Source organism: Cavia porcellus, unplaced genomic scaffold, assembly GCF_034190915.1.
Source record: "Cavia porcellus strain 051 isolate PalLab524CR breed Dunkin Hartley unplaced genomic scaffold, mCavPor4.1 scaffold_6, whole genome shotgun sequence".
Taxonomy (NCBI): domain Eukaryota; kingdom Metazoa; phylum Chordata; class Mammalia; order Rodentia; family Caviidae; genus Cavia; species Cavia porcellus.
In genome coordinates this window covers 23,619,825-23,646,121 of record NW_026947489.1, presented here as the reverse complement: position 1 = coordinate 23,646,121, position 26,297 = coordinate 23,619,825, and the positions used below count along the sequence as shown (strand labels likewise).

Below are 26,297 nucleotides of genomic sequence, written 5' to 3'. Positions count from 1 at the left end.
TAGTTTTTAGGGCATATGGTAGAATATCATATTTTGGAAGTAGGAAAGAATTTCATGACAGGAACACAGAAATGGTTAGCCACGAAAGGAAAGATTGATAAATTTTAGTACATTAAAATCAAGTGCTTCTGTTCAATAAAAAATTCTATAATGAAACTGAAACACCACAGGCTGTGAGAGGGTTGGGAACACTTGCTATACGAGAACCAACAAGAAACTGCTGTACACGGTGAATCATTTAGAAAAAGACAAACAGCCTGATCAAAGAAAAAAGGTAAAAATATATAACTAGCCATTTTATTGAAGAAACATGTGCCTATAAATATATAAAAACATGATCAACCTTGTTAGTAATCAGAAATGCAAATTAGGTCACTGTGAGACTGCCAAAATTAAGAGGTTGCCCATATTATATGATGAAGAGGGTGTGGGTCAATAGCAGCTCTTTAAACATCACTAAAGGAATAGGCATTGGGGAATAATCTAAATTCATGCTGTGGAATTGAATTCTGCATAGTTTCTGAGTATGCAACTCTAAACCTAGTTGTACACCTAGAGAAACTTACTTGTGTTTACCTGAAAGTGTATACAGGAACTTTAACACCAGCACAGTTCGTAATGGCAAAAACTTAGAAATAACCTAGGTCCTTTGATGGAGGATAGAAAATTAAATTATGAGACACTAATGTAACAGGGTAGTATATAGCATGAGAAATGAATAACTACAGTTATATATTATTTACTTTTAATGTAGTTAATTGACCTAACTTTGAAATGTTAAATATTTTAAAAATAATACAACAGCATTTATTTGTTCAGCAGATACTGTCCTAAGGACTGAACAGTGAAAATGATGGAAAAGTTTTCTACTCATGAAGCTTACATTTCAGTTTAGAGGGAAACAAAAGAAGCAAGGAAACTAATATGTAATTTATTGTAGCTATGAGAGCAGTGGGAACAACATGAAGCAAGGAAAGAGGATAGCATATTCTGTAAGACTATGTGAGTGTGTGTGTACACGTGATCAGGGAAGCCTTTCTGAAATGTGACATTTCAGTGGCTTAGTATTCATAGGAGGAAGTCATACGGGTACCTAAGAGAGAAGCGAGAATGCATTGGGTACGTTCAAGAAGAACAAAAAGGCCAGTGAGTCTAATATGGAATCCCTTCAGCAGGAGAGGAACAGAAAAGGAATGCAGGGGGTGACACCTGTGCCATACATGCGGCAGTAGGTTCACACCTCTGTGAGTGTGTATCACTGAAAGCTCTAAAAGGTTCACTATCACTGATGTAGGACCTCATGGGTTTAATGGTGAGTTTAGAATTTTTAAAGTGTGGAGAATTTTGAGCCGGGGAATGATGTGATCTGAGATACCGAAGAGTTGATTGTTGAGGCAAAATTGGGATGAGCTTTTGGAGGGCGTGATGCAAAGAGCCCAGTTAGGAGGCCTTTGAGGAAGTTTAGGTAGTAGATGATAGTAGAGTAGATGGGAACCAGGCAGAGCAGCTTTAGATGTGGGAAGAGGCTACAGTTGAAATACCTTAGTGATGGATGAGATGTGTCTGTGAAGGAGAAAATTGAATCAATGGTACTCCAGTTTCTGGTAAGAACAGCTAAGTGGATAGTGATGCTGTTTACTATCCTAAAGGACAAGCAGGTGAAGCCACAAGATCTCTTAAATCTGAAGCTCAGAAGAAAGACCTGGAGTTGGGGAATAAAAATATGAAACTCTTAAACATGCAGATGGTATTTAAAACCATGGAATTATATCTCTACATGGTGACACATGCCTGAAATCCCAGCACTCAAAAACTGAGGTAGAATGACAAGTTCAAGCCTGGCCTGGGCAATTTAGCAACTTAATGAAAACTTATCTCAAAACAAAACAGAAATGAAAAAGAGGCTGGGAATGTAAACTCAGTATGAAAGCCCTGGATTTAGAGGGTAAAATTTAAAGAAACAGGAAAACCCACAGAACTGGGTGAGATAACCAAGGGAGTAAGTGCAGATAAGGGCTAAGATAAGCAGTGAGATGGGGCTCAGAAAGAAGAAAATAAGACAAGGCAGAATCAGTCTGCACAGTAAATCTCAGAATGTAAAGAAAGATGCTACAGTGGACATACAATGCAACAGGGAAATACATGTGATAGAAATTAGAGATATATCAGTTTAGTAAATTGCAATGAATAGTGAGAAAACAGCCTTGTACAGAAATGCAAAAAAGTGATATGAATAGGCAGTTTACTGGAGGCCAAATCCTGATGGCTAATAAACCTATAAAAAGATGCTTAACCTCACCATTAATCTGGGAAATGCAGATTTGAAAAAGCAATAACATAATGCTATCAAAGACCGGAAGGGAGGTCATTTTCATACCTTGGTGGAACTGTGAATTATTGAAGCCTTTTTTGAAAGCAGTCTAGTAACATCTGTTAAAATGAAAAATACCTCTAATCAATGATCCAACAATCTCACTTATAGCAATGTCTCATGGATATTGAAGCACCAGTGCATAAAACTATGAGTTGTTTACTGCCTTTTTTAAAGGGCAAAAACACTGAAGAAGATAAATGCCCATCTCTCCAGGAAAGATTAGGTTGCAGGTTATCCAACCACTGGATTATTATGCAGGCATTAAAAACAAATTAATTAGATCTATGTCAGTTTATTTCAAGTACTTTGCGTGATGCACAGAATTTTGTAATATACAACTCCATGTGTATATTTGTGTGTCAGAAAGACACAGAGAACTCTTTAGCAACCCTTGAGGAAAAAACTTTTGTGTATAAAACACATTTGTGATTATGTGTATAGATAAGAAATGGAGCATACTGTGTTATAAACAGTACTACCTAGATGTGAGCAAGCCACAGGGTGAGGGGAGCAGTAAGGGTACAGTCATTACATTGGCAAATACGTCTTCTTTTAAAAAGGAAGAGGATCTCCATGACAAAACAGCTTCTACGATAGGTGCCATTTATATAAAATGTATATTCATGTATATATGATATGAAAAGACAATCACCAAAATGATAATCCTGATGTATTATTTATTTTTAAAAATAAAATTCTAAACTGAAATATACTTCTTACCATTTTTTTCTCCTTTTAGTGCCAGTTCACGTAGAGAAAATATGTTCACAGATAGAATAAAGATGATTTTCAAATAAAGGTTCAGGATTATTATCATTTTATGCTCTTCATTAACTTCTGTTCATGTCCTTTATATTTTCTTAGCTTCAGTTTTTAAGTAACATCCTGTTTTGACTATATACTAAATATGAGACCAAGAATAGAATTAGAATAGTTCAGTGCTCAGATACACAAGCATCTGGCACTGCTCAGTTGAGTGATAACTCTAACCAAATATTTGAATCATAAGCACACTTATCTGATAGCTACTAGTGCTACATGTATTTGTCCAGTATACTGAGAGCTTCATAGACTGTTAAATTTTAGAAAGTATTTAAATTGTGTTTATTGATTTTTAAATTGAAATGAAAGTGTCATAATAAGTGCCATTAATAATGTAACTGTCTTAGAGTATCTTGGAGACCTGTGAGTTTGCCAACTTCTATCACAAAAGGTTAGGTCTGTCTGATTTTCTCTTAAGTTTTATTGTCATGCATGACTCAGTGCTCATCTGGACCTGACCACCCTACCTTTTTCTCTTTATAACTTAGTTGCTCTGACTTCTTTCTGTCTTTCCTTTTATTACCATTTGTCCTGGTTACTTTTTACTTGTCGCTGAGACAAAATACCTTGATGCTCAAAGTTAGGAAAGGAAATGTTTATTTCCCTCAGTTTTTGGAGGTTTTAATCCATACTCAGTTGGCTCCAAGCCAGGGTGGCATGGCTGGGCCGCAGTTTAAAGGCAAAAGCTGGCAAGAGAGCAAGACATGCCTTTTTCCTGCCATTATATTGTATGCTGGCTCCACCCCTATGTGGGTGTAGCACTGACACCATCAATCCAAGTGCTAGACAATGAACCAATCACAAATGCATAATGCAAATGCTTGAGGCCTGGGGGCCACTGACATAAACCATGACATTCTACTCCTGGCCCCCAGAACTCGTGTGTCTTTTATGTAAAAGGCATTTAGTTTACCTCCAAGAGTTCCCAAAGTTTTAACAGTTTGAGCATTGTTGAAAAGTTTAAGTTTTACATCTCTTAAGATCAATGGCAAACTCTTTAACGGTAGCCCCTGTATAAATGAAACAAGGTTAAACATTTCTGAAATACAAAGGCACAAGATAAACATTATCATTTTAAAAGTTTCAAACAGGAATATAAAGCATCGGAAACAAAGCAAGGCCAACATCCAGCAGGGTGAACATTAATAAGTCTTAAAGTTTTATGCTCAGCATTTGAAGCAATCTGGTTGCAAGCTCTAAAAGGCTTGGGTGATTTCACCCCCATGGCACTTTTAGGGATTTTAGCTCCCACAGCTTTTTATAAAACCCTTTCTGCTCATTTTTTGCAGCTTTTTTTTTGGATGATCTATGTTTTTGGCTTTTTTAAATTTTGGGGGGTCTCCACTGTATCTCTGGCATCTAGGCAACGTGTCCAAACCTTTCCATCTCTGCCCACAAGCCATTTTCAAAGCTGCTCGAAAAACATGGTCAGGTATAGTCACAGCAACGACCCCACTCCTCGGTACCAAATTCTGTCTTAGTTACTTTTTACCTGTCGCTGAAACAAAATACCTGATGCCCAAAGTTGGAAAAGAAAAGTTTATTTCTTACAGCTTTTGGAGGTTTTGGTCCATACTCAGTTGGCTCCAAGGCAGGGTGGCATGGTGGGGCCACAGTTTATGGCAGCTACAAATAGCCAAACAAAAACTGGCAAGAGAGCAAGACACACCTTCTTCCTGCAATTACATTATATGTTGGCTTCACCCCTATGTGGGTGTAGCACTGACACCATCAGTCCCATGAGGCTTGGGGGCCACCGACATAAACCATGACACCACTTTGGAAGTTTTTCTTGGTACTCTCTTTTCAACCTAGTATGTGACACTAGCTTTCTTCCTTTCTTTTCCTTTTCTTTCTTTCTTTCTTTTTTTTTTTTTTTTTTTTTTTTTTGGTCTTTTTCAGACAGGATTTCATTGCGGTTTAGGCTGGCTTTGAACTTACTTTGTAGTCCAGATTGGCTTCAAACTCTCAGCAGTTCTCCTGCCTCAGCCCCCCAAGTGCTGGGATTACAGGCATACACCACTGCACCTAGCTAGTGACACTAACTTTCTTCCCACCTCTTTGAATGATGTCCTATCTGTTTCTGGCCACTGTTCCTCAGAGTCCTCAAATCAGTTTAAGTCACAAAAAAACTATAGATCCAGACATAGTTTACCTCAGTCCTTTGGCTCTGGGTATTCACAACGCACAGTCATGTTAAGTCTTGATTAGAAGGTTACGTACCTCCAAACCCATGTAAGTAGTTATCGACAGAATTCAGTTTGCTGTGGTTATTGGCCCAAGGGCTTCAGCTCTCTCTGTGCTATGCTACGGGCCAGGCACACCTCCACCCCAGATTCCTTGCCCTGTGCACACTTTACAACATGGCAGCTGCCACCCTCAGTGCAGGCAGGTGAGAGGTTAATGTCACAGTCTTTAAAACCTGAACTCAGACATCACATGTAACCACTTTTGCCATCTCCCATTCATTCAGGGTAATTAGGTCCAGCTTAAACTTGGGGAGAGAGGATTTTACACAAGCCACTTAGGCTGGGACCACTAAGAGCCTGCTACACCCCTACTAGCAACAGTCTTGGGGTTATCCCATCTTCACTAGTCTTAATATAGGCCCATGCTGTCAAATTTCACTTACAAATCCCTGGTTCCCAGATATCTCATGGTACATTTTTAGCTTTTTTCTGCTACAGTTGCCTAACCTCCAAATGGCCCTCTGGGGACAGAATTTAAGGCAGCCTCCACACTATCTCTGGCTATTGAGCCATGGAAGACTTGCATTCTGCAGAAGATAGTCTGGAAGCAGAAGTCATTGTTAAGGCAGTCACTGTGCCATCTGAACAGCTAAACAGAAAACCCTGTATACTCGCAATTTCTCAGGTTTGAGTCAAACACCAACTTTCTGGGGAAAAAAAAACCACCAATCTTGTGGGCTTTGGAAAACGTATCTTCTGCTGTCCAGTGGCTCTGTGAAAGTTTCTTCCCATAGGCTGAGGTCCCTGGAGAAACAGGAGCTGAGACCCATAGGATCTGAAAATCTTCTTGTAATAATTGCCAACTCTTCCTTTGCCTTCTGTTTGTTCTGCTAGAGCTAAAGTTTGGCTTGGATTGTATTATTTGCAAGTCTGACATGGTGCTACTCATCTATTTTTGAAGGACTGGAAGCAGTTAATTCTCCCTCAATTAAAATGTATGATGTAAAATATTGCATATAATTCAGAAAATTTCACTGCATTCTTAGGTGGGGCCCACCTGAGAATCTCTCTTGGGGAAATGGAGAAGGAGAAGTTAAAGTTCTACAAAGATTTGAAACAGGTTTAGAACTGAAAACTCCAAGCAGACTCTTTGCAGTGGGAAAAGTCACTCTATTACTCAAACAATAACCTATGGTTTGGACTTTAGTTTACTTGACCATTTAAAAGAAATCTCCAGGGATGGAGATTTAGCTCAGTGGCATAAACAGCTGCCTTGCAAGCACGTAGTCCTGAGTTCGATCTCTGGTACCCCCCCAAAAAAACTCCTCAGCAAACACCAGTAACAGGGTAAGATAAATTTAATTATCCAGTTCTTTAACAGAAAGTCTATTCTGCAGTGTTTTGTTTTGTTTTTTGAACACACTTTTTTCTGAGATAGAACCTGTGCATCTGTATTTTTATTTGTTATCCCTTTTTAAAGTCTATTTTTGTACACTTAATTTCAGAAGAAGATGTAGTTTTGTAACACCATCATTCCTACTCTACAAAGTTATATTCATAGTTTGGTGCATATCCTTCCTAATGCTTTTCTATGTTGACATGAACACGTATATGCATGGGTTTTATAAAATTAGCATTTTTTATTTTGCTATTTACTCTTTTTTTTGGCCTTGGTGTATTACTAGCTTTTCAAGTTAATGCACAATAGATCTTGGCTATTTAGTTGCCCTTTAGTTTCTTCTTTTGGCAGGAAAGTTTAATTAAGTGAACATCTTGGTTTGTTTTTAAGGTCTTGCTCTTCTATAGGACAGATTGTTTGCTAGCAGTGGAATTATTAGGTCATGTATTATCAGTAATTTTTTGTGTATGTTTCCCTATACCTAGTAGTAGGTACATTTGTACCTTAACAGAAACAATTCAGCCAAGGATATAGCTCAGTGGCACAGTGCCTGCCTGGCAAGTGCAAGGTTGTGAGTTAAATCTATAGTACAAAAAAAGAAAAAGAAAAAGAACTCATACAAAAGTAATACTAGGAAAAATACAGGAGACTTGTTTGGTAACATTGGAATAATAAAGAACGGGGCTGGGGATTTAGCTCAGCGGCATAAGCACCTGCGTTGCTAGCAGGCAGTCATGAGTTCGATCCCCGGTACCGATAAAAAGGAAAAAGACAAAAAAAAAAAAAGAATAATAAAGAACTTTTAAGCAAGATATAAACCCATAAGCCACAAAAGAAAAAATTAGTGACTTTTACTGTATAAAAAATAATTTCACAGCTGGGTATAGTGGTGCACACCTGTAATTTCAGCTACCCAGGAGACTTGAGGCAAGAGGACTGTAAGTTTAAGACCAGTGTGGGATATTTACCCAGTCTTAAAAAATAAATAAAAAGGTCTGGAGTTACAGCTTACTGGTAGAACTCCTCTAGGTTCAATTCTTTGTACTGCAATTATAATTTCTATTGTCAGAAATACTGCATATTAGGTCAAGGTAAATGATAAATGAAAAATAATTAAAGGCTTATAGGAAAAGGGCTTTGTGTGTACCTGTACGTACATATATTGTCAGCCCTCTGTCTATAGGTTTTTATCCTCTTAAGTCAGCCAGCACTATTCTGATAAAAGCATCTGTCCTGAACATGCACAGACTTTTTTCTTGTCTTTCCTAAATAGTATAATTTAACATATATTTGTGTAACATTTACCTTGTAGTAGATATTGTAAGTAATCCAGAGATGATTTAAAGACTACAAGAAAGGTTTAAGTAAGTTTCATGTAAATACTAACATTGAAATCTGACTGGGGTCCTGGAACCGATTCCCATAGATACCAAGGGATAACTGTGTATATAAGTAAGTGAGCTTTTATAGATTAGTAACAAAAGACGAACAAGCCATAAAAAATGAGCATTGGTATGAAAAGACACAATGAAAATATACAAATAACTTATTAACATGAAAAGGTGTTCAGCATCATCCACAGTTAAAGAGTGTAAATTTAAAACACCTTTTTTCACAAAACAAATTTAGATAAGATTTTTTTAAAGGAAATACCCATAATAAGTGAAAGTGTAGAGAGATAGAGAGTTAATGTATCGTTGATAGAAGTATGATAAAAATACCACTTTTTTTTTCACTGTTTTCCATTCAGATATTATATTACATGATTTAAATTAGACCTCAGCTTATAATAAAACGTAGTACTCTCCTGTCTCATCTTGACTTAACTGACTATATAGTATCTGGCTGACTTCCCATCTCAGGAGACAGGGGATCTAACTGACTGTCCTCTCCTCCTCCTCCTACCTATTTTTACTAACCTATTATAAAACATTTCAGAAGTACAGAAAAGTTTAAACATGAAAATGAACACACACCCACTGCCTAGAGTCTATAATTAACCTTTTGCTAAATTTGTTTTATCACAGTTCTGTTCACATCTAGCAATCCATCAGTCCACCTTAATTTTATATTTTAAATTACAGATGTTATTATATTTCATCCTGAACATTTCAGCATGCATATAAGTAGAGTTTAGTATTTCTTCACAGTTTTGAGGTAAAATTTATTTTTTATTTTAAAGAGAACAAAAACAAAAGAAAAACAAGATACATACAAACAACAACTACAAAAACAACAAAAAACCCAAAATAGGAAAAATATACGCTTTCCAAACAGGATGACACAAGTTTAACAATAGTTATAATATTGAATATTGTTACCTTCAAAAGAATTGCTTGGCTTACCAGATATAGACATGCAAAATTGATCTAATTGTATGAGTATTAACTGTTCTATTCCAAGAACTAACAGAAATAATAGTGTAATCATCTTAGCTATTTTATGTATATATAAACAAATTTATATCTTTTTCCTTTTCCCTTCTTGTTTCTTTTCCTCTATCCTAGTTATTTTCCCCCCTTTGAGCAGTTCTCACCCTTTCACAATATCTATTGTAGATTTTGGATCTTATTTACTCTTTTCAGTTTCTTACACTAGAGAAACAATATGGTATTTATACATGTGAGCCTGATTTACTTCATTTACGAGTATGGTCTCAAGTCTCATCCATTTAAAAAAGCATTGATGCGATCCTTTTTTGTAACTGAGTAGTACTCCACTGCATAAAAATACCACATCTTTCTTATCCATTCCTCGGTTAATGGAAATTTGGATTGTTTCCAAGATTTGGCTATTAAAAATTGTGCTGCTATAAATATAGGTGCACATATATCACTGTGGTATGATGTTTTCAGTTCTTCTGGGAGAATGCCCAGAAGCAGGAGAGCTGCGTCAAATGGGGCCTTGAATCCTAGCTTTTTGAGGAACTTCACTCTGATTTCCATAGTGGTTGTACCAGCCTATACTCCCCCCACAGTAATAAAATTTATATACTGCAAATGCACAATTCTTAAGTGTTCTTTTTGATGAAATCTGACAAACTTGTATAACCCAAACTGTCATCAAAACATAAAATATTACCAATACCCCAAGAAATTCTCTCACACCTTTCCCAGGAGCCACCTTTACCTTCCTACAGCGATAATTAGTCTTCTGATTTTTTTCATAATAAATCAACGGGGCTGGGGATTTAGCTCAGCGGCATAAGCACCTGCCTTGCAAGCAGGCAGTCATGAGTTTAATCCCCACTACTGATAAAAAAAAAAAGTAAGACATAATAAATCAGCTTTTCCTTTTCTAGAATTTCATATAAATGAAAGCATGCAATATGTACTCTTTTGTGTAAGCATAATATTTTGAGTGTATATTGGTACTTCATTCTTTTTTATCTCTGAATAGTATCCTCTTCTATGAGTATGCCACCGTTTTAGCCAGTCTTGTGTTAATGGACACTTGGTTTATTTCCAGATTTGGGCTATTATAAAGAAAATTGCTATGAACGTTCTTGTACAAACCTTTGTGTGGACACGTACTTTCATTTCTTTTGAGTAAAGACATAGAATATTGTGACATATTGGTGTGTTAACAGGTATCCACAATAGGTACCACTTAACACCTATTACAGTAGCTAAAATTACAAAGACTGGTTATACTAATTGCCAGTTGTTGGCTAGGAAGTTAAACAAATGCCTACATGTAGTTTAGAAAAGTACTTGCCAGTAGGTAATAAAAAATAACTAGTGGGAAGTGCAAGAAAACCCTGTAATGACTTAAGTGTTACGTGCCACATTTGGTTAGGTAGGTGTCCATTATATGGACATATGTGTTATCAAATTTGCAAGGAAATACACATTTATGATGAGTGTTTCATTTTATGTAAACTTAATATCAATAAAAGTAAAAACTCTAAAAGCAAATGTGTTTTATACCCATTCAAAATTGAGCACGTTTGGATACTTGCCTAGGAAGCCGAGGGGAGTTGGAGTAATGTGCCACATTTTTCTACAACTCAAAAGATGATTTTCACAACTTAAAAAATAGAACCCTGGAGGTTTATATAAAGATCATAAACCAAAACTCCTCATCTTTTATTATTTAGCCTGGGTTTTGTTAGACTGATTCTCCTACATATACTTTAAAAATGAGTTAATACCTCATAGAAGTTCCTTCTACAGAATCAACCATGTGACATATAATGAGAGACTCAGTAAGTCACCTGGCCTGTTACTTACATCCACCCTGCAACAAGTTCAAATCTCTCAGTTCTCAGTATATCATGACCACTCGAAACTATTTATAATTCTTCTAAAGATAAAAATGTCAGTGATTTTCAAAGTATTATCAAATAAGAAAATATGTTTAGCTTATGAAGTTTATCAACTAAGTGATGATATACTATAGCCAGAGATTGATAACCCAGACTTTTTTCTAAACTGCTACATTAAAAGGTGCTTCTATACATCATGTTTTTAGTTCTTTTCAAATATTAAGCTGATCAATTATTTGTTTATTAAACCAAATACACTTTTAAAAACACTTTCCCCTTTCTGTTATGTGAATTTCCTTTTTCCATGGTATGCTTTCCTATTTTGCCCATGCTAAGTTTCTTAAGTTATTTGTAAGCTTATCTTTACTTACATTCATTTTAACAAGACTAAAAGTTTGCTCCCTGCCTCGCCTTTGTGTTAGCCATACCTCATAAACTTTTTTTCCAGTGCTGGGAATTTATTCCAGGCCCTCACAAAAAGCTACACCCCAGTTCTGTTTTTAATTTCTGTTTTGAGACAGGATCTTGCTAGGTTGCCCAGGGTAGGCTCGAATTTGTGATCTTTCTGCCTTAGCTTCCCAAAATGCTAGGATTACAGACGTGTATCACCATGCCTGGCTGTCTAATTTTATAGCCAATTTTTTTCTTCTACATTCTGTGCCAGCTGACCCATAAAATTCCTGCGCAATGGCCTATTCACAGACTAGCTTTCTTGTCCTTCATATATTGATATGTAAAGACTCCTTCATACTAGAACCTTATAATAATTTTTCTGAGTAATTCATTGTTTCAAATGTTTCTCAACTCCCCTTCTCTTCCCCATCGTAGCAGGCACCACCAATCCGATCCATATGCACTGCAGGTGTCTTCAGATTCAGAGTCAGGAAACTTTGGTCCTCGTGATAGTTTTTTCTCTCCTACCATTGAAGCCTAAATTAAATGTTCCTAATGCTAGATTTGGCATCCACTGTTCCAGATGTGGTTCTGAAGCATCTTCCTTCCCCAATGACAGTCCCAAGACTTCACTCCTTATCATTTTTTCCATTTCTCTTCCCCTTTACACACACACACACACACACACACACTCTGCAGAGTTGGCTAAGTCCATGGGACCAGACTAATCACTTCTTAGGTTCAAAGAATATTTGTAATATACCTCCTGTATCGGGCATTGCTTTAGACTCAGAGGTGACAGTGATAAATAAAGTAAGTCTCTCTCTCATAGAGATAAACTGTACTGTCAAGAACATGCTAAAAACAAAACTAAAGCAGAATAATGGAATAATGAGTAATGGTGAAAGAACTATTACTTTAAATTAGGCTGTAAAAGAAGTCTCTCTGAGTAGAAATTTAAATGAAATAGGGGATGGGCCATGAGAAAGAAGACACGTTTTACCTGAGATGAAACCTTGGTGTCTGCCTGGCCCTGTGGCCCTCTTCACTTCTCATTCTCCATGGCATATCACTTAGCTACCGCCTGAATTCTTACAGTGTGTAAGAACATTGCAGTTATCCCATACAATGTTGGATCACCAAGTGGAATCCCTTTCCCTCTCTTCCCTGATTAGCTTACATGATAGTGCCATCTGTGTTTAATCACCTCTTGTTCCATTGGTGAGGGAGTTGCTCCTACCATGTGGTTGTGGGGCTGCTAAACACAACACCCTCCATTGGGAAGGTGAAGTAGGAAGCCATTTATTAGTTATATCACCCAGAGCCCAGGGAAGGAGGACACTGCCCACTAAACAGGACCAGTGGGAGGCAGGCTTTGTAGAATCAAGAGGCTGAAATACCACAGATTCCCACAGAAGAATGGAATTTGTTTGTTTGGGTAATTCCAGGGCCTGGCGGGGAACTGAAATCTAATACTCAGGGGTAAGTGGGACTTCTGGTCCCTTTGATAGGGAGAGTTTTTTGGTAGGGGATTCATCTACCAGTGTGGAGTGAGGAAAACTTCAAGTTGGGCCAGTCAAGACACTCTCGATTTTATCAGCTGTCCAAGCAGCATGCAATGTTGAACTCCAGATCTATACCACAGGTGAAGGCAGATGAGTTTTCCAGTAAACACTAACCTCAGCACCAACAGGGGTTTTGTCAGAGAAGATTTGATCACGTGCCTGAGACAAGAATTTAGACATCTGAAAATAATGAAATAATCAAAATAACATTACAGCGTTAAAATAAAGTATGGAAAAATAAATCAGGAAGTTTTGCTGTTTGTTTAAAAACAAATATAAAGGTATCACAGAGTCAGCACAAAGTGTAATAGATTGTGCTACTGAAATATACCTTCGCTACCTACACAGATTGTTTAGAGGGAGAAGGATAATCTTTTATTATACCTTGTTAAGAACAGACAGAAAATTCCAAGACTTATTATTTTAACATAGAACACCAAATTCTAATATTATATTAACAAATAGTAGGCATTAATGGATCCAAAGCCTTTTCTTTTTGATGTTATGAATAAATCCATAGAAACTGAGCCAAGGTTCGGCAAAATTTTAATCTTTCATTACATATTTTCAGACTCTTTGCAGCTATTACCATCCAATGCAAATAAATTTCCCTTTCTGCAATCCTTCTATAACCTTCAGTATTCATCTAGGTTATGTCCTTCATTATTCTCTTTTGCATTTTGGAAAAACCCAGACACATTATGTGGAAATAGAATGAGACATTTAAGAAATTTAGGTGTAAATAATGTCTTCACAAGAAGACAAGTTCAAATTTTATCTTAAAAGCTAAAATATTTGATATATATTATACTCTGCAATGATTAAATCCAGTGATAAATGGCCATCAGAATAGCAAAAATTGTCAAACAAGTCTGATTTATTCAAGAATTCACTTTGATTACTCCAATTTAGATTCTCATATAAAAATGGTTCTGAGCTATGTTTCCACAAGGCTTTTTCTTTAATATGATACTGCTCCTTTAATAAAGAAAATTTAACGTTTTATACATTTTCTAAAGTATTGAGAAAACAGGCTTGCGCTGATGCACTTTTGTGTTCTCAGAACAAAAATCCTGCAGAGGCAGAGAAGTCTTAGATTAAATCACAAGAAATGTAGGCAGTTTGTCCACAGGAACCATGGCAAGAACCTGAAATAATCTAAAACTGTACAGTCACATAAAGGTTTCTTAAAACTAATCCTTGGGCCTGAGTCCTAAAGTGTCTGAATCAGTAAAGCTTGATTCTGGACTGAAAATTAGCATTTCTAGAGTCCCAGTTGCAACGGACAGTAAGGTCCCAGGGATGAAACTCTGAATGTCTAAACAAGAGCCTGCCTCTCTCTCTTGGTCTCTAGTCTGTGGGGGTATAGGTTTGCAGACTGTAAGGGGCAGAGCCTCAGTTTTTATTATGCTGGCATGTAAAAGCCAGCATAGTATAAGGCCATACATTTTTTTGTAATGTTTAGTGCAGAGGGTACAAAATCAATTACTCAGAGAGGCAGACATGCAGTAGAAGTAAAGAAAGCAGTGTTTAAAGCATTAGAGAGTGGTAAAAGTGTGACGAGTCTGAGAACACATACTGTGTCTCACATAGGCAACTCCAGTTACTTTTGCCAGGTGGGAATGCAAAAAGTCCCCCAAGTGTTTCTACAGTGAGCAACCCAACAGCAGCAACAACTAAAAGGCCACTGTATTTAAAGTATTCAAAACTCAGTTTTTGTCTCCTGAGGATTATGTTCTTTTATGTTAGATTTTGTTAAAGTCCTCTTACATCTGTAAGCCAGTAAAAACAGGGCTTCTTTAAGAAATTTATTCTAATTTGATAATATCCTTTCCAGAGCTAGGAAAATATTTCAGACTCTAGCAAGGATGAGCAAAGGCATTCTTGAGTACAGTCTCAGGGACAGTCTCAGCTACAGGTTAAAGGAAACAATTCTACAGGTCTGCCGTCTCCGCTATAGGTTAAAGGAAACATGCACGTGCCAATCTAGATTTCAGAGTCTTCTGCAAACCAAAAGATTGATTCTTCCCTATGGTAGTCCCCATTTTGTGGTAATCTATTGACTCTGTAGAACCGAAGCAGAAACCAAACCAAACATTTTGGGAATCAGAAACAAAAGTAAAAATGTGAAGTCAGAAAAACAAATAATAGAGAAACAAATTCAGTGAAAGTAAAGCTCTGTTGCCAGTTGATACCCTTGGAGCGGTGCATGTTAATTGGCTTAAGAAGGTGTATTTGGCCTACTAAAATTGTTAAATGTTTTCAAGAAAGTTAAAAACAAGACTCAGAAGTGAGTGCATATCATAAAATTATTTACCTTCTGAGAAAGTCAGCATAGTACAAGGCCGGAGACTTTTTGTAATGTTTACTGCAGAGGATAAAACTCAAATTCTCAAGAGAGCCAGACAAGGAGAAAATGTAAAGAAAGAGGCATTTACTGCATTCGAGGGAGTGATAGGAAGTATGGGGTGGTGCACGAGAACACATACTGTGTCTCACATGGGCATCTCCAGTTACTGTTGCCGTGTGAAAATGCAAGCTTTGTGTTACTAGATTTTCCCATCATGCTACTTTGCTTTTGTTTGGTTTGGGTTTTTTTTATTTTTGTTTTTGTTTTCCTAGTACTGGGAATTGAACTAACAACCTGGCACTTGCCAGGCAGGTGCTATGCTGCTGAGCGATTTCCCTAGCACATCATGCTATTTTGATGAAAGATGTTTATTTGCATTTTAATATGAATATGCTGGGTTTTAGATGTTAATAACTAATTCAGTTTTTGTTTTGTTTTTGTTTCAGTGCTGGGGATTGAACCCCCAGGAGTGCTGGCTACATTACTATCCCTTTTTGTGTTTCAAATTTTGAGTCAAGATCTTTCTATGCTTGCTCAGGCTGATCTGGAAAAGTGATCTTCTGCTTTAGCCTCTCAACTAGCTGAGATTACACCATGCTTGATATTAATTCAGTTTTTAAAAAACACTGTGTGAGTCAAATAAAACATATATCTTCTGGTCAGAAATGGCTTGAGGGCCCCCAGTTTCCAATCTTCATTTAGATACTAGTTATAAAACAGCAAAGGAGGAGTTTAACCAAAGTTATGTTTTTGTTTGAAAGAAGTTTTTAGTTTTTGTTTAACTTCTAATTCTCCCACAAGGGTGAAAACAAGCACATGATATGATGGTGCTTTAGCAACTAATAATTCCAGTGACTACTACATACATACACAACCATTTTGAATTTCGGTTTTATCCATTTAAAATATAATTATGGGATGTTGTGGCAAACACCTGTAATCCAGGACTCAGGAGACTGAAGCAGGAAGATGACTGCAAATTCTAGACCAGGCTGGTCTACATAGTGAGTTCAAAGCTAACGTAAATGACACATAGCAAGACCCTGTATATCTCTCTGTCTCTGTCTCTGTCTCTCTCTCTCTCTCTCTTTCTCTCTGTATTTTTTTCCATACTCATGTTCTAGAGACTTGTTTTATAATAAAAGTACACTTACACAATTTTAAAAGTTAAGATGGTAAATGTTATGTTCTTTTTTCCCACAATTCATATATTTTCATATTCATTTTAAGTTATTTTGTGGTATGATAAATGTAATAGGTTTTCACAGAAGTTGTATAGTAGATAATAGAGGAATGTGGGAAACAAGATATTTTGGAAGACAGCTAAATGGTGATATCAAAAGATTATGAAAACTTGATTTGGAGAAATTATATTAAATCGTAGGAATGGTGATCACTTTAGAAGACATTTCAGAGATCAGAGCAACAGGATGAATGAACAGCTGAATGTGCAGCTTGACACATTAATCAAGATTAAGATCTTTCTTGGTAGCAGACTATATCAGTAGTTAAAATAGAAAACAAATACAGATTAAAGAAAATCAATTCACTTTTAGGCAAGCCATGGGGTTTCAGGATTTGAAAGAAACTAGAGGTTACCTCATCCAGCCACCTCATTTTATAGCTGTGAGAATCTCAGCTCCAAGAGGTTAAGTGAAGCATTCACAGTCACCATTTAAATGGAAAACAGGCCTTAACCACAAGTTTGTAGGCTCCAGGTCCATTTTTAGTCAGTATACCAGAGAATCTTTGCTCTGTGACACAGGGTTCATGCAGTTCAAAGGTAGACTTGTGATTGTATACTAACTTACCCTAGGCTGCTGCTGCTGTGTGTTACAAAGACATGCAGACTTCTTCAAAACCATGAGTCTCAGATCTTTTTCTGACTATTTAAAATATAATGCTGCCTCTTTTCCAATGCATGCCTTTTCTTGAATCTAAGCTGTGGGACCTGTAAATAGATATAGTTTGTAGACATTTGAAATTTAATGCCTAGAGTTCAAAGGAAAGGTGCAGATTCAAGAGTCTGTCAAAATTGATGGTAAAAATTAAAGTCATTTAAATGGGTGGGGTCACTTAGAAAAAAAAATAGTTGAAGAGGACATGAGATCCTGGAATAAAATGTAGAAGTACCTAAAATTACAGGGAGAAAGGAGAAAAGCTAAAGGAATAGATGGAGAAAAGCAGAAAGAAGAGACAACAGAGAGTATTGCTGTGGAAAGCAAAAGAGAAACATGTTGATGAGAAAGTGAATAATAAGGGTTTGTCTTAGTCTGCTACTAGAACAAAACAACCTAATACTGGGTGATTTATAAGATCAGAGAATGTATTTATTCCCAGTTCTGGGAGCTAGAAAGTCCGAGATCAAGGCAGCAGCATCTCCTGAGTCCTCCGGCTGCATCCTCATGTGGTGGAGGGTGCAGGAATAAGAACCTGTTCCCCCACCAACCCCTTGATAAGTGCACTACAGAAGTGCTTGCATGGCCTAAGCATCTCCTAATGGTCCCTCTTATAATTCTGTCACATTGATAATGTCTCAGTTGTCAAGAGACACAGTCAAACCTACATATTCAGAGCCACAGAACAGGCAAGAGGCTACAAGAAGGAAAACATTATTGTGACCTTTGAGAAAAATAGTATTGTGGTAGTGATAGAGTTAGACTGCCAGGAATGAGAAGAAAATGGGAAGTCAAGTAAAACCCATACGTTTGTAGAACACTCTATTAAGAAGTTTGCATAGTGAAGAGGAAGGGTATTTTATATGGAGACTAGATCAAAGAAAAATTTGGGGCATGAGAAAATTTGAGTATTTTACATATATATATATGCATCCTTTCAAATATTTGAAAGCAACCTTTCAAATTTCCTTGAAATTTACTTTTGGTAGTACTTTTTCACTTTAAATATGTTAATATGCCATTGGTTTAAAGTATACATATTTAACGTGTATAACTGGCAAATTATAAATTTTTAAGATTCTTCATATTATATCTTGTATTTATTGTAACAGACTATTTTCCTCACTTAATTGTGAATTGGTGGGGCTGGGGATTTAGCTCAGCGGCATAAGCGTCTGCATTGCAAGCAGGCAGTCGTGAGTTCGATCCCTGGTACCGATAAAAATGAAAAAGATAAAAAAACCAAAATTGTGAATTGGTAAGATTTTGTTTTGCTCTAGTTTAATGAATATTTAAAATACTTTAAAGTAGTTTATTAGACAAAAATTTCCATCATATTATTTTATATGGGACTTTAATTTTTGGTTTTGGAGATAGGATGTCACCAAGTTGCCACAGATAGCCTCAAACTTATGATCCTACTTCAGCTTCCTGAGTAGGTGAGATTACAGTAATGCACTGCCATTCCCAGTGGACTTCAGCATTTTAAAGAATGATTTGCTGAGCCATGCTTATGTTTTATTTTAATACCACTATCTTCTCTGTTAAATATTTTTGCCATACCTGTTTTTATTTTTTAGTGGCTGCCAATCAGCTAGCATTATGTATCCTGAATATATCAGTTGTCTGAGAGACAATATTTTAACATTTTTGTACTTCAACCTAATCCTTTATGCTTCGCTTTTACTACATGTTTATTGCTTTCATTTTCATATTTCCAACTTTATAATTGTTTTGCTCTAAATGTCTGTCACCCCAAATGCAATGCTGAAACCTAGTCACCATTGTGATAGTAATAAGAAATGAGATTTTGTAAGGTGGTGAAGTTGTTAAAGTGGAGCCCTCATAAAGGAACTAAGCACCCTTGGAAGAATGATGGCGCTCATTTGCCCATTCCTCCTAGTGAGAACACAACAAAATGTTAGCAGTCTGTATCTCGGAAGAGGCCTTACCAGGAGTCAGCCATGCTGGCATCCTGGTCTTAGACTTTCTAGTCTCTAGAATTGTTAAAAATGAATTTCTGGTATTTGTAAACTGCACACTGAATGATATTTTCTACAGCAGTCCAACAGACTAAAACAACCAAATGCCTTCTAACAGTGTAATTTCATTGATTTATCATCTCTAATACTGTCAGATTCTTTACCTAGCCCTAATTTTTAACAGTATTTTTCTTTAAATAGTTATCTTTTAAAGAAATTATGAAAGGAAAAAAGTGTAATCCTGCATACTTACCTATTTATTTACTATTCCTGATGCTCATTTTTACAAACGTGTAGATCCAATTATTCATACACCTTTTCACCTCAGCCTAAAGAGCATGACTTGTGATACAGGTTGGCTCCTAGCAAATTCTCTCAGGTTTTGTTTACCTGAAAGTACTCTTAATTCATGTTCATTTTTTGATACATTGATACTCAGTTTTGTGTTGAGAGCTTTTTGTTTGTTTGTTTGTTTGTTTGTTGGGTTTTGTTTGTTTGTTTGATACTTTATGCCATTTCCTTCTCATCTCCATTATTTCTTAAGAGTGGTCAGGAAACTTGTTACCACTGCTTCTCTCTGTGGTTTTGGGAGTGTTTGTTTGTTTGTTTGTTTGTTTTATACTGAGAATTAAACTCAGGACCTTGCACTTGCCAGGCAGGCACTGTGTCATTGAGCTATCCCTGGCCCCTTCTGTATGTTTTTTTCTTCTTTTTATTTTCCTTTCTGTGGTTATACTTTCTCAACTCTATTTATCCTTTTGGTTTTTAGCAGTTTGATGCCTCTAGGTATGGTGTTCTAAGCAGTTGTTCTGCTTGAGATTTGCTGATTTTCTTTGATATGTAAGTCAGTGATTCTTGTCAGATTTGGGGGAAATTTGACCATTATTCATTCAAATGTTTTTGCTGCTTCATTATACTTCTGTTTTCTTTCTGAGACTCCTATGATATGTATAATATGTTCAGTTATTTAATAGTGTACTATAAATTCTTGAAGTTTTGTTTATATTTTATAAATCTTTTACTCAATGTTCTTAAGACTGGATAATTTCTGTTGTTTTCCAATTTATTGACTCATTTTTTTTTCCTGTCAAACTCATGCAGTGCATTTTTTAATTTAGTAATTAATACTTTTCTGCTTTAAACTTTGTCTTTGGTATAGTTTCTATATCTCTCCTCAGGTTCACTGTATGTCCATTTTGGAAGTCTATAATGCTGCTTTGAAGTCTTTGCTAAATTAAACATCTGTATGATCTTAGGATCAGCTTCTTTTGGCTGCTATTCTCTTAATATAGGTCCTGTTTCCCTTTTTCAATATAGTAATTTGTACTACATAATTGAAGTTACTGATGAATTATTGAAACTCTGAATTTTAAAACCTTTTTGACATGTAATTTTTGTTATGATAGCTAGTTCAGTTATTGGCTAATCACCTCGAATTTGTATAACTTTACACTTTTTTAGAGCAAATAGTCAAGGTATTTCCCAACACCAATTAATTTGTTGGAACTTATCCTCTAAAATCACCCTTACAGATCTCAACAGGGCCTCATATAGTGAGCATTGTTTAAACAAGTGTAGAATTGGCCTTAATTTGTACCTTAATCTTGGGCACAAACTGGTGTTTCAGCTAGATGTTTGAGGTACTAAGGAGGTGCTTAAAAGCTTTCTTCACTTTGGCTGCACCTCCAAAGTTTTCTGAACAAGTTAATTTTTAATATCTCTGTTCTGTTTTTTCCCCATAGCAACTAAACTCTGATATGCTACTTCTAGTCAAAAACTCATAGGGACTCTCCACACAGACTTCTGGGACTCCTGGGTATAGAACTTCATCCTTTTCAGAGCCCATCTATAGAATTCAGTCAATTCAGCTACTCCAGTGCCTGATTCTGCTTCAGATTCTACTCACCTTTATCATTTCTGCTTGGAATCAAGCTTGCTGAATCACAGTATGGAATTGTCCCAAGGCAGTGAGTTGGGAAATCATGAATCTCTCTGACAGTGACCTTTTCCTGGGCACTGTAGTCTTGTGCTCTGCTGAGGAACACACAGCTGGTCTACTTGGCTAGCTCTGAGGCTGCTCACAGCCCACAGACTAGTTTGGTACCACATACAGTGTCACACTCAGAAGCAGAAATTCTGCTCAGAACTTTAAATAATCATAAATATCTTGAGGAAAAGTTCTTAACTTCTCAATGAAATGATCTGTGTCTTTAACTTTAGGGCTATGATTAAAAAGCAGCAGCAAAGAAATATCAAGTTTTGTATATAAAATGGTAATTGTAATGTTTTCCACATAAGAATGAATTTATTCCCTTACAAATTATAACTATGACAACAAAAGGAAATTTAAAGAGAAAAAATTTCTTCCTTAATACCACTTAGCTCACACTTAATATTTACATTTTCCATATTTCCTTCTAGTCCCTATCTATAGAAATAGGTATATGTAATTGTAATCATGCTGTGTATAAATTGTTCATTTTTATACCATGGAACTTTTCACACTGGCACATTTTTAAATGAGTGAAATTTTAATATTATAAAAGCAAAGATTTAAAATCATTGCGTGTCAGAGATTATTCTAGATAATAGGTATATTAGTCAATTTTCTGTGACTATAACAGCCAACCTGATGCTGGGTAATTTGTAGAAGAAAGAGGCTTATTTAACTCAAACTTTTAGAGGCTGTAAGTCCAGAAGGCGTGGCATACACTCTCTTTGGGCTTTTTTCACACTGTGGCAGACAGCATAATAGTGGGACATGTAGAAGAGGGAGAGATCACATGACAAAACATGAAGGAGAGAAGGACTCAGATGTTTGATGTTTATTAACAGCTCTCTTTCACAAGAACTTGGGTCCTAAGAAAAGTACCTTAACCCCTTCCCAAAGCATGTTGCCAATGACCTAACAGCCTCCAACTAGGCCCTCTTCTGTTTTTGTTTATTTGTACATCTTGATTACATTTATCATGGAGGTTTGGTACATGTATATACACATCTTAATTTTTTTAATATCTCTTGTTATTTTTTTTCCTCCTCTACAACCCCCAGCCCTATCTCTAGTTTACCTTTCCAATTGTAGGAAATCTGTCTTCCTAGTCCATATTATCTTTAATTTTTCTTTTAAAATTATATTTTGGATTTTTCACATAATGAAATCCATGCTATATTTGTGTTTGTGTGTCTGATTTATTTCATTTAACATTATGTGAAGGATATGTCCATTTTCCTACAAACTACTTGAATTTATCCTTTATGTGTGAGCAATATTTAATTGTGTGTATGTACTACTATTCATTCAACTGTTGGTGGTTATATAGGATGCTTTCAAGATTTAGCTATTACAAATGGTGCTACAACATGAATATGCATGTGCCATTGTAATGTGTCCTTAGCTCTTTTGGAAAGAAACACAGAGGGGAATAGCTAAATGAAATGGAATTTTGTTTTAGTTTTTTAAGGGATCTTCATACTCATTTCCATATTGGTTGTACTAAATTACACTCCCACCAACAATGTAGAAGGGTTCCTTTTCCTCCTCAGACTTATCAGCATTTCCTTATTTGCTTTCCTGATGATAGCTATTCTTTCTGGAGTAAGGTGAAATCTGTGTTATTTTAATTTGCATTTCTCTCATGTAAACCTACCTCTTAAAGGTCTCACCTTCTCTTCACATTGCCACAGGAAGGACCAGGTTCCCAACACATGAACTTTTGAGGAACATAGCCTAAACCATATCCAAGCCATAGGAGGAATGATAGAATTTTTAATAAAATATGACTTCCACATTCAGAATTTCATCATCTGGTAGAGAATAAATTGAAAATAGAGTAGTACTAGGTAAAAAATACAGCCATGGAAGCATACACAAAATTCAGTCATAGCAGTGAAAATGTGCACGGTCTGGTAAAGCTTCACAAAAGGGGCAGTTTTTTAAAAATATGTCTTTTATTTTTGTCAGCTGCTCTTCCAACAGAAGATTAATATCCAAAGTATATAAAAAACTCAAAAAGCTAAACTCCAAAAACAAATCAATAAAAGACAAATGAATTGACAGATAATTCTCAAAAGAAACACTAATAACCAATAATTATATTTTTAAAATGTTCAACATCTTTAGCCATAAGGGAAACTGCAAATCAAAATTATATTGAGATTCTATCTCCGGTCAGGGTTGGTTATCATCAAGAATACGAAAAACAGTAAAAGCTGGCACGGATAATGGGGAAAGAGGAATACTTCTACACTGTTGGTGGGAATATAAATTAGTACAGCCACAATAGAAATCAGTATGGAGAGTCATCAAAAAATAAAAATAGAATTACCATATAACCCACCTGTACCTAACTCCGGGGTATATAACCAAAGGAATTAAATTCAGCATATTATAAGGATACCTACATGTGGCACAGTTTTCAGTAACCAAGATAGGGAGCCAGTCTAGTGCCCATTAACAGATAAGTGACTCAATAAAATGTGTTAACTATATATAATACATTATAAAGTATATATTTATATATATTTACAATGCAGTATTATTCAGCCATAAAGAAAAACTAATTATGTTATTTGTAGGAAAATGGATGGAACTAGAAAGCATTGTGTTAAGTGAAATAAAATAGACTCAGTATTATGATTTTTCAATATGTGAAATCTAAACACAGATTATGTGAAAGTAGAAGGGAGATACTAGACGAGCAGAAGACAGTAAGTAGGTGAGGTTAGAGGGGTATAAAGGAGAGTAATGAGAGGAAGGATAGGATCAAAATGTATATGGATATGAAAATACCACATTGAGGGGCTGAGGATTTAGCTCAGCAGCATAAGCGCCTGCCTTGCAAGTGTGCAGTCATGAGTTTGATCCCCAGTACCAAAAAAAAAACATTGAAATCCAATATTTTATAAAATTAATATGCACCAATAAAAATATATTTTACAAGAATAGATACAAAAAATGTCTCTCTAGCTGAGTGTGGTAGCACATGCCTGTAATCCCAGTGCTGTGGAGACTGAGGCAGGAGAATAGTGAGCTCGAGGCCAACCTGGACTACATAGTGAGACCCTATCTTAAGAAACCAAAACCAAAAATGTGTCTTTGCATATAGCCATGCTGTGTTGCTGAACTGTACTAGGCAGGTAGAAACAAGAAAGAAAAAGTCAGAAGTAAGCCAGCAGGAGCTGGGTAGTATAAGAGCACCCCTTTTTTTGGGAGCTTGTATAGTAATAAATAACAGTAACAACTACCTGTCATTTATTGAGCACCTGCTGTATGCTCAATAAAGGAATTCTAAACTGCCCTCCATGTACTGGTGACAGCAACTCAGTGAGTGATGTGTGTCATTAACTACATGTGAGGGGATGAAGAAACCGCAGTTGAATGACTAGCCCAAGATCAGAAGCCAGTAATTCAGAGTCGGGACTTGTTCCCAGATCAGGCCTTCCGAAAAAGTAACACAGCCATCAAGTAGATTTACCATAAAGCTAGCAAAGCTTCAGTTCAGGGCCTCTCACTTGCTAGACCCCTGTGAAATCTGAATTAAGAGCGTTCCAGGAAGAGAAGGGAGGTGAAATTGTACCTAGAAAGCATTTTTCCTTTTTATCGGTACCGGGGATCGAACTCACGACTGCCTGCTTGCAACGCAGGCACTTATGCCACTGAGCTAAATCCCCAGCCCCTAGAAAGCATTTTTGAGACGTTGCCTAAAGAAATCTCAGAAGCAAAATATTGGCAATTGTTGTTTGTTTTTTAACTGTAAATAAGTACTCAGTTTTATAAATAAACAATATATGTCTAAAAGATGAAAATTCAACCATCAGAGATGGCTGTAAAAGAAATTAGTATGCTCATAAACAATTCCATGTAGTTTCATATTTCTGAATTATGACATGGGAAGAGAAGAGTTACAGGAATTTGAACTAGTCAAGGACCATGTTTTGAAACATTGTAACTAATAATGTACATGTAACTATATGATATTCTAAGGAATATGGACTTTATCCTATTAAACGTCCTCATCCTCAGCAGTAAATCAGAATTGGTAGATTTGATAAAGAGTGAAGTTATGTTTGTTTCTTAATGCTCCAGAGGTAACATCTACACGGCTAGGAATGCTATATGCAGTGAAAAGCTATAGAAGGGTTTAAAACAAGGAAGTGATATAACCAAATGTACATTTTAAAAGCTAATTCTAGGGTGGGAGTAGAGGGTTGTAATAGTCCAGCCAAGAGATGATATCTTTTAATGACCACATATATTTAGCACATTAATTTTTCAATCTTGTAATATGTATATTTCTAGATACATATGTATATATAAATTCACTCTTACTTGAAAAAGAACGTACTTTTAACATTTTCACTGTTGTAGCTTAATTATTTCACTAGGACAGAACCCCCAAGAGTAATTTTATTGGGTCAAAGAAAATGAGTAGTTTTGGCTCCTGCCAATGAATTACCATAATGATCATAACAAACTTACAATTTTAACCTTTACATGGTAAGCCAAACATAACCTTTATAGTCATTTTGTTAGGTTCAATAAAAGAAAAACAATTATGCATTTGATTAATTTTATTAGCAAAAACCAAAACAATGTTTATATTGTTTGCAGTAATAATTTAATAACTACCTTTATCTTTAATAGATTGATGAACTCCCAGAGGGAGCCGTGAAGCCTCCAGCAAACAAATACCCTATCTTCTTTTTTGGCACCCATGAAACGTAAGTCAACAAAATAATATAAAGCTGCAAGAGCTTTTGTTTGCCTCTGCCAGACTCCATTGTTTATGTTATTTATAATATTTTGTATGTTGTTAAAGTCATTATAATCAGTTATATAAAGTTCTAAGTTTAAAATGTGTTTTTCTTAATGAAGAGACTTCTCATTCAGAGACATCTTTATGTCTGAAAGCACATCTTTGCTTTTGGATGTCATCTCTGATTCTATTTAAATGCTGCACATCACCTGGAGGTCTTCTTTAGGACACTTTTAAGTCCTAGCATGGTTCCTTATTACTCCCAGTTATTTCTCTTGTAGTTATATATATATATATTTTTTT

The 26,297-nt window shown here is 36.0% G+C and overlaps 1 protein-coding gene across 3 annotated transcripts in view; it reads left to right on the top strand.

Annotated features, from left to right (window-relative positions):
• The window catches only part of Hdgfl3 (HDGF like 3), a 72,389-nt gene that overhangs the window by 20,714 nt on the left and 25,378 nt on the right, over nucleotides 1–26,297 (top strand). For all 3 annotated transcript variants that reach the window (XM_003475474.5, XM_063250107.1, XM_063250108.1), the window contains exon 2: nucleotides 25,883–25,959. In XM_003475474.5, the coding sequence (XP_003475522.2) occupies nucleotides 25,883–25,959 (77 nt within the window). The remainder of the gene's footprint in view (nucleotides 1–25,882; nucleotides 25,960–26,297) is intronic.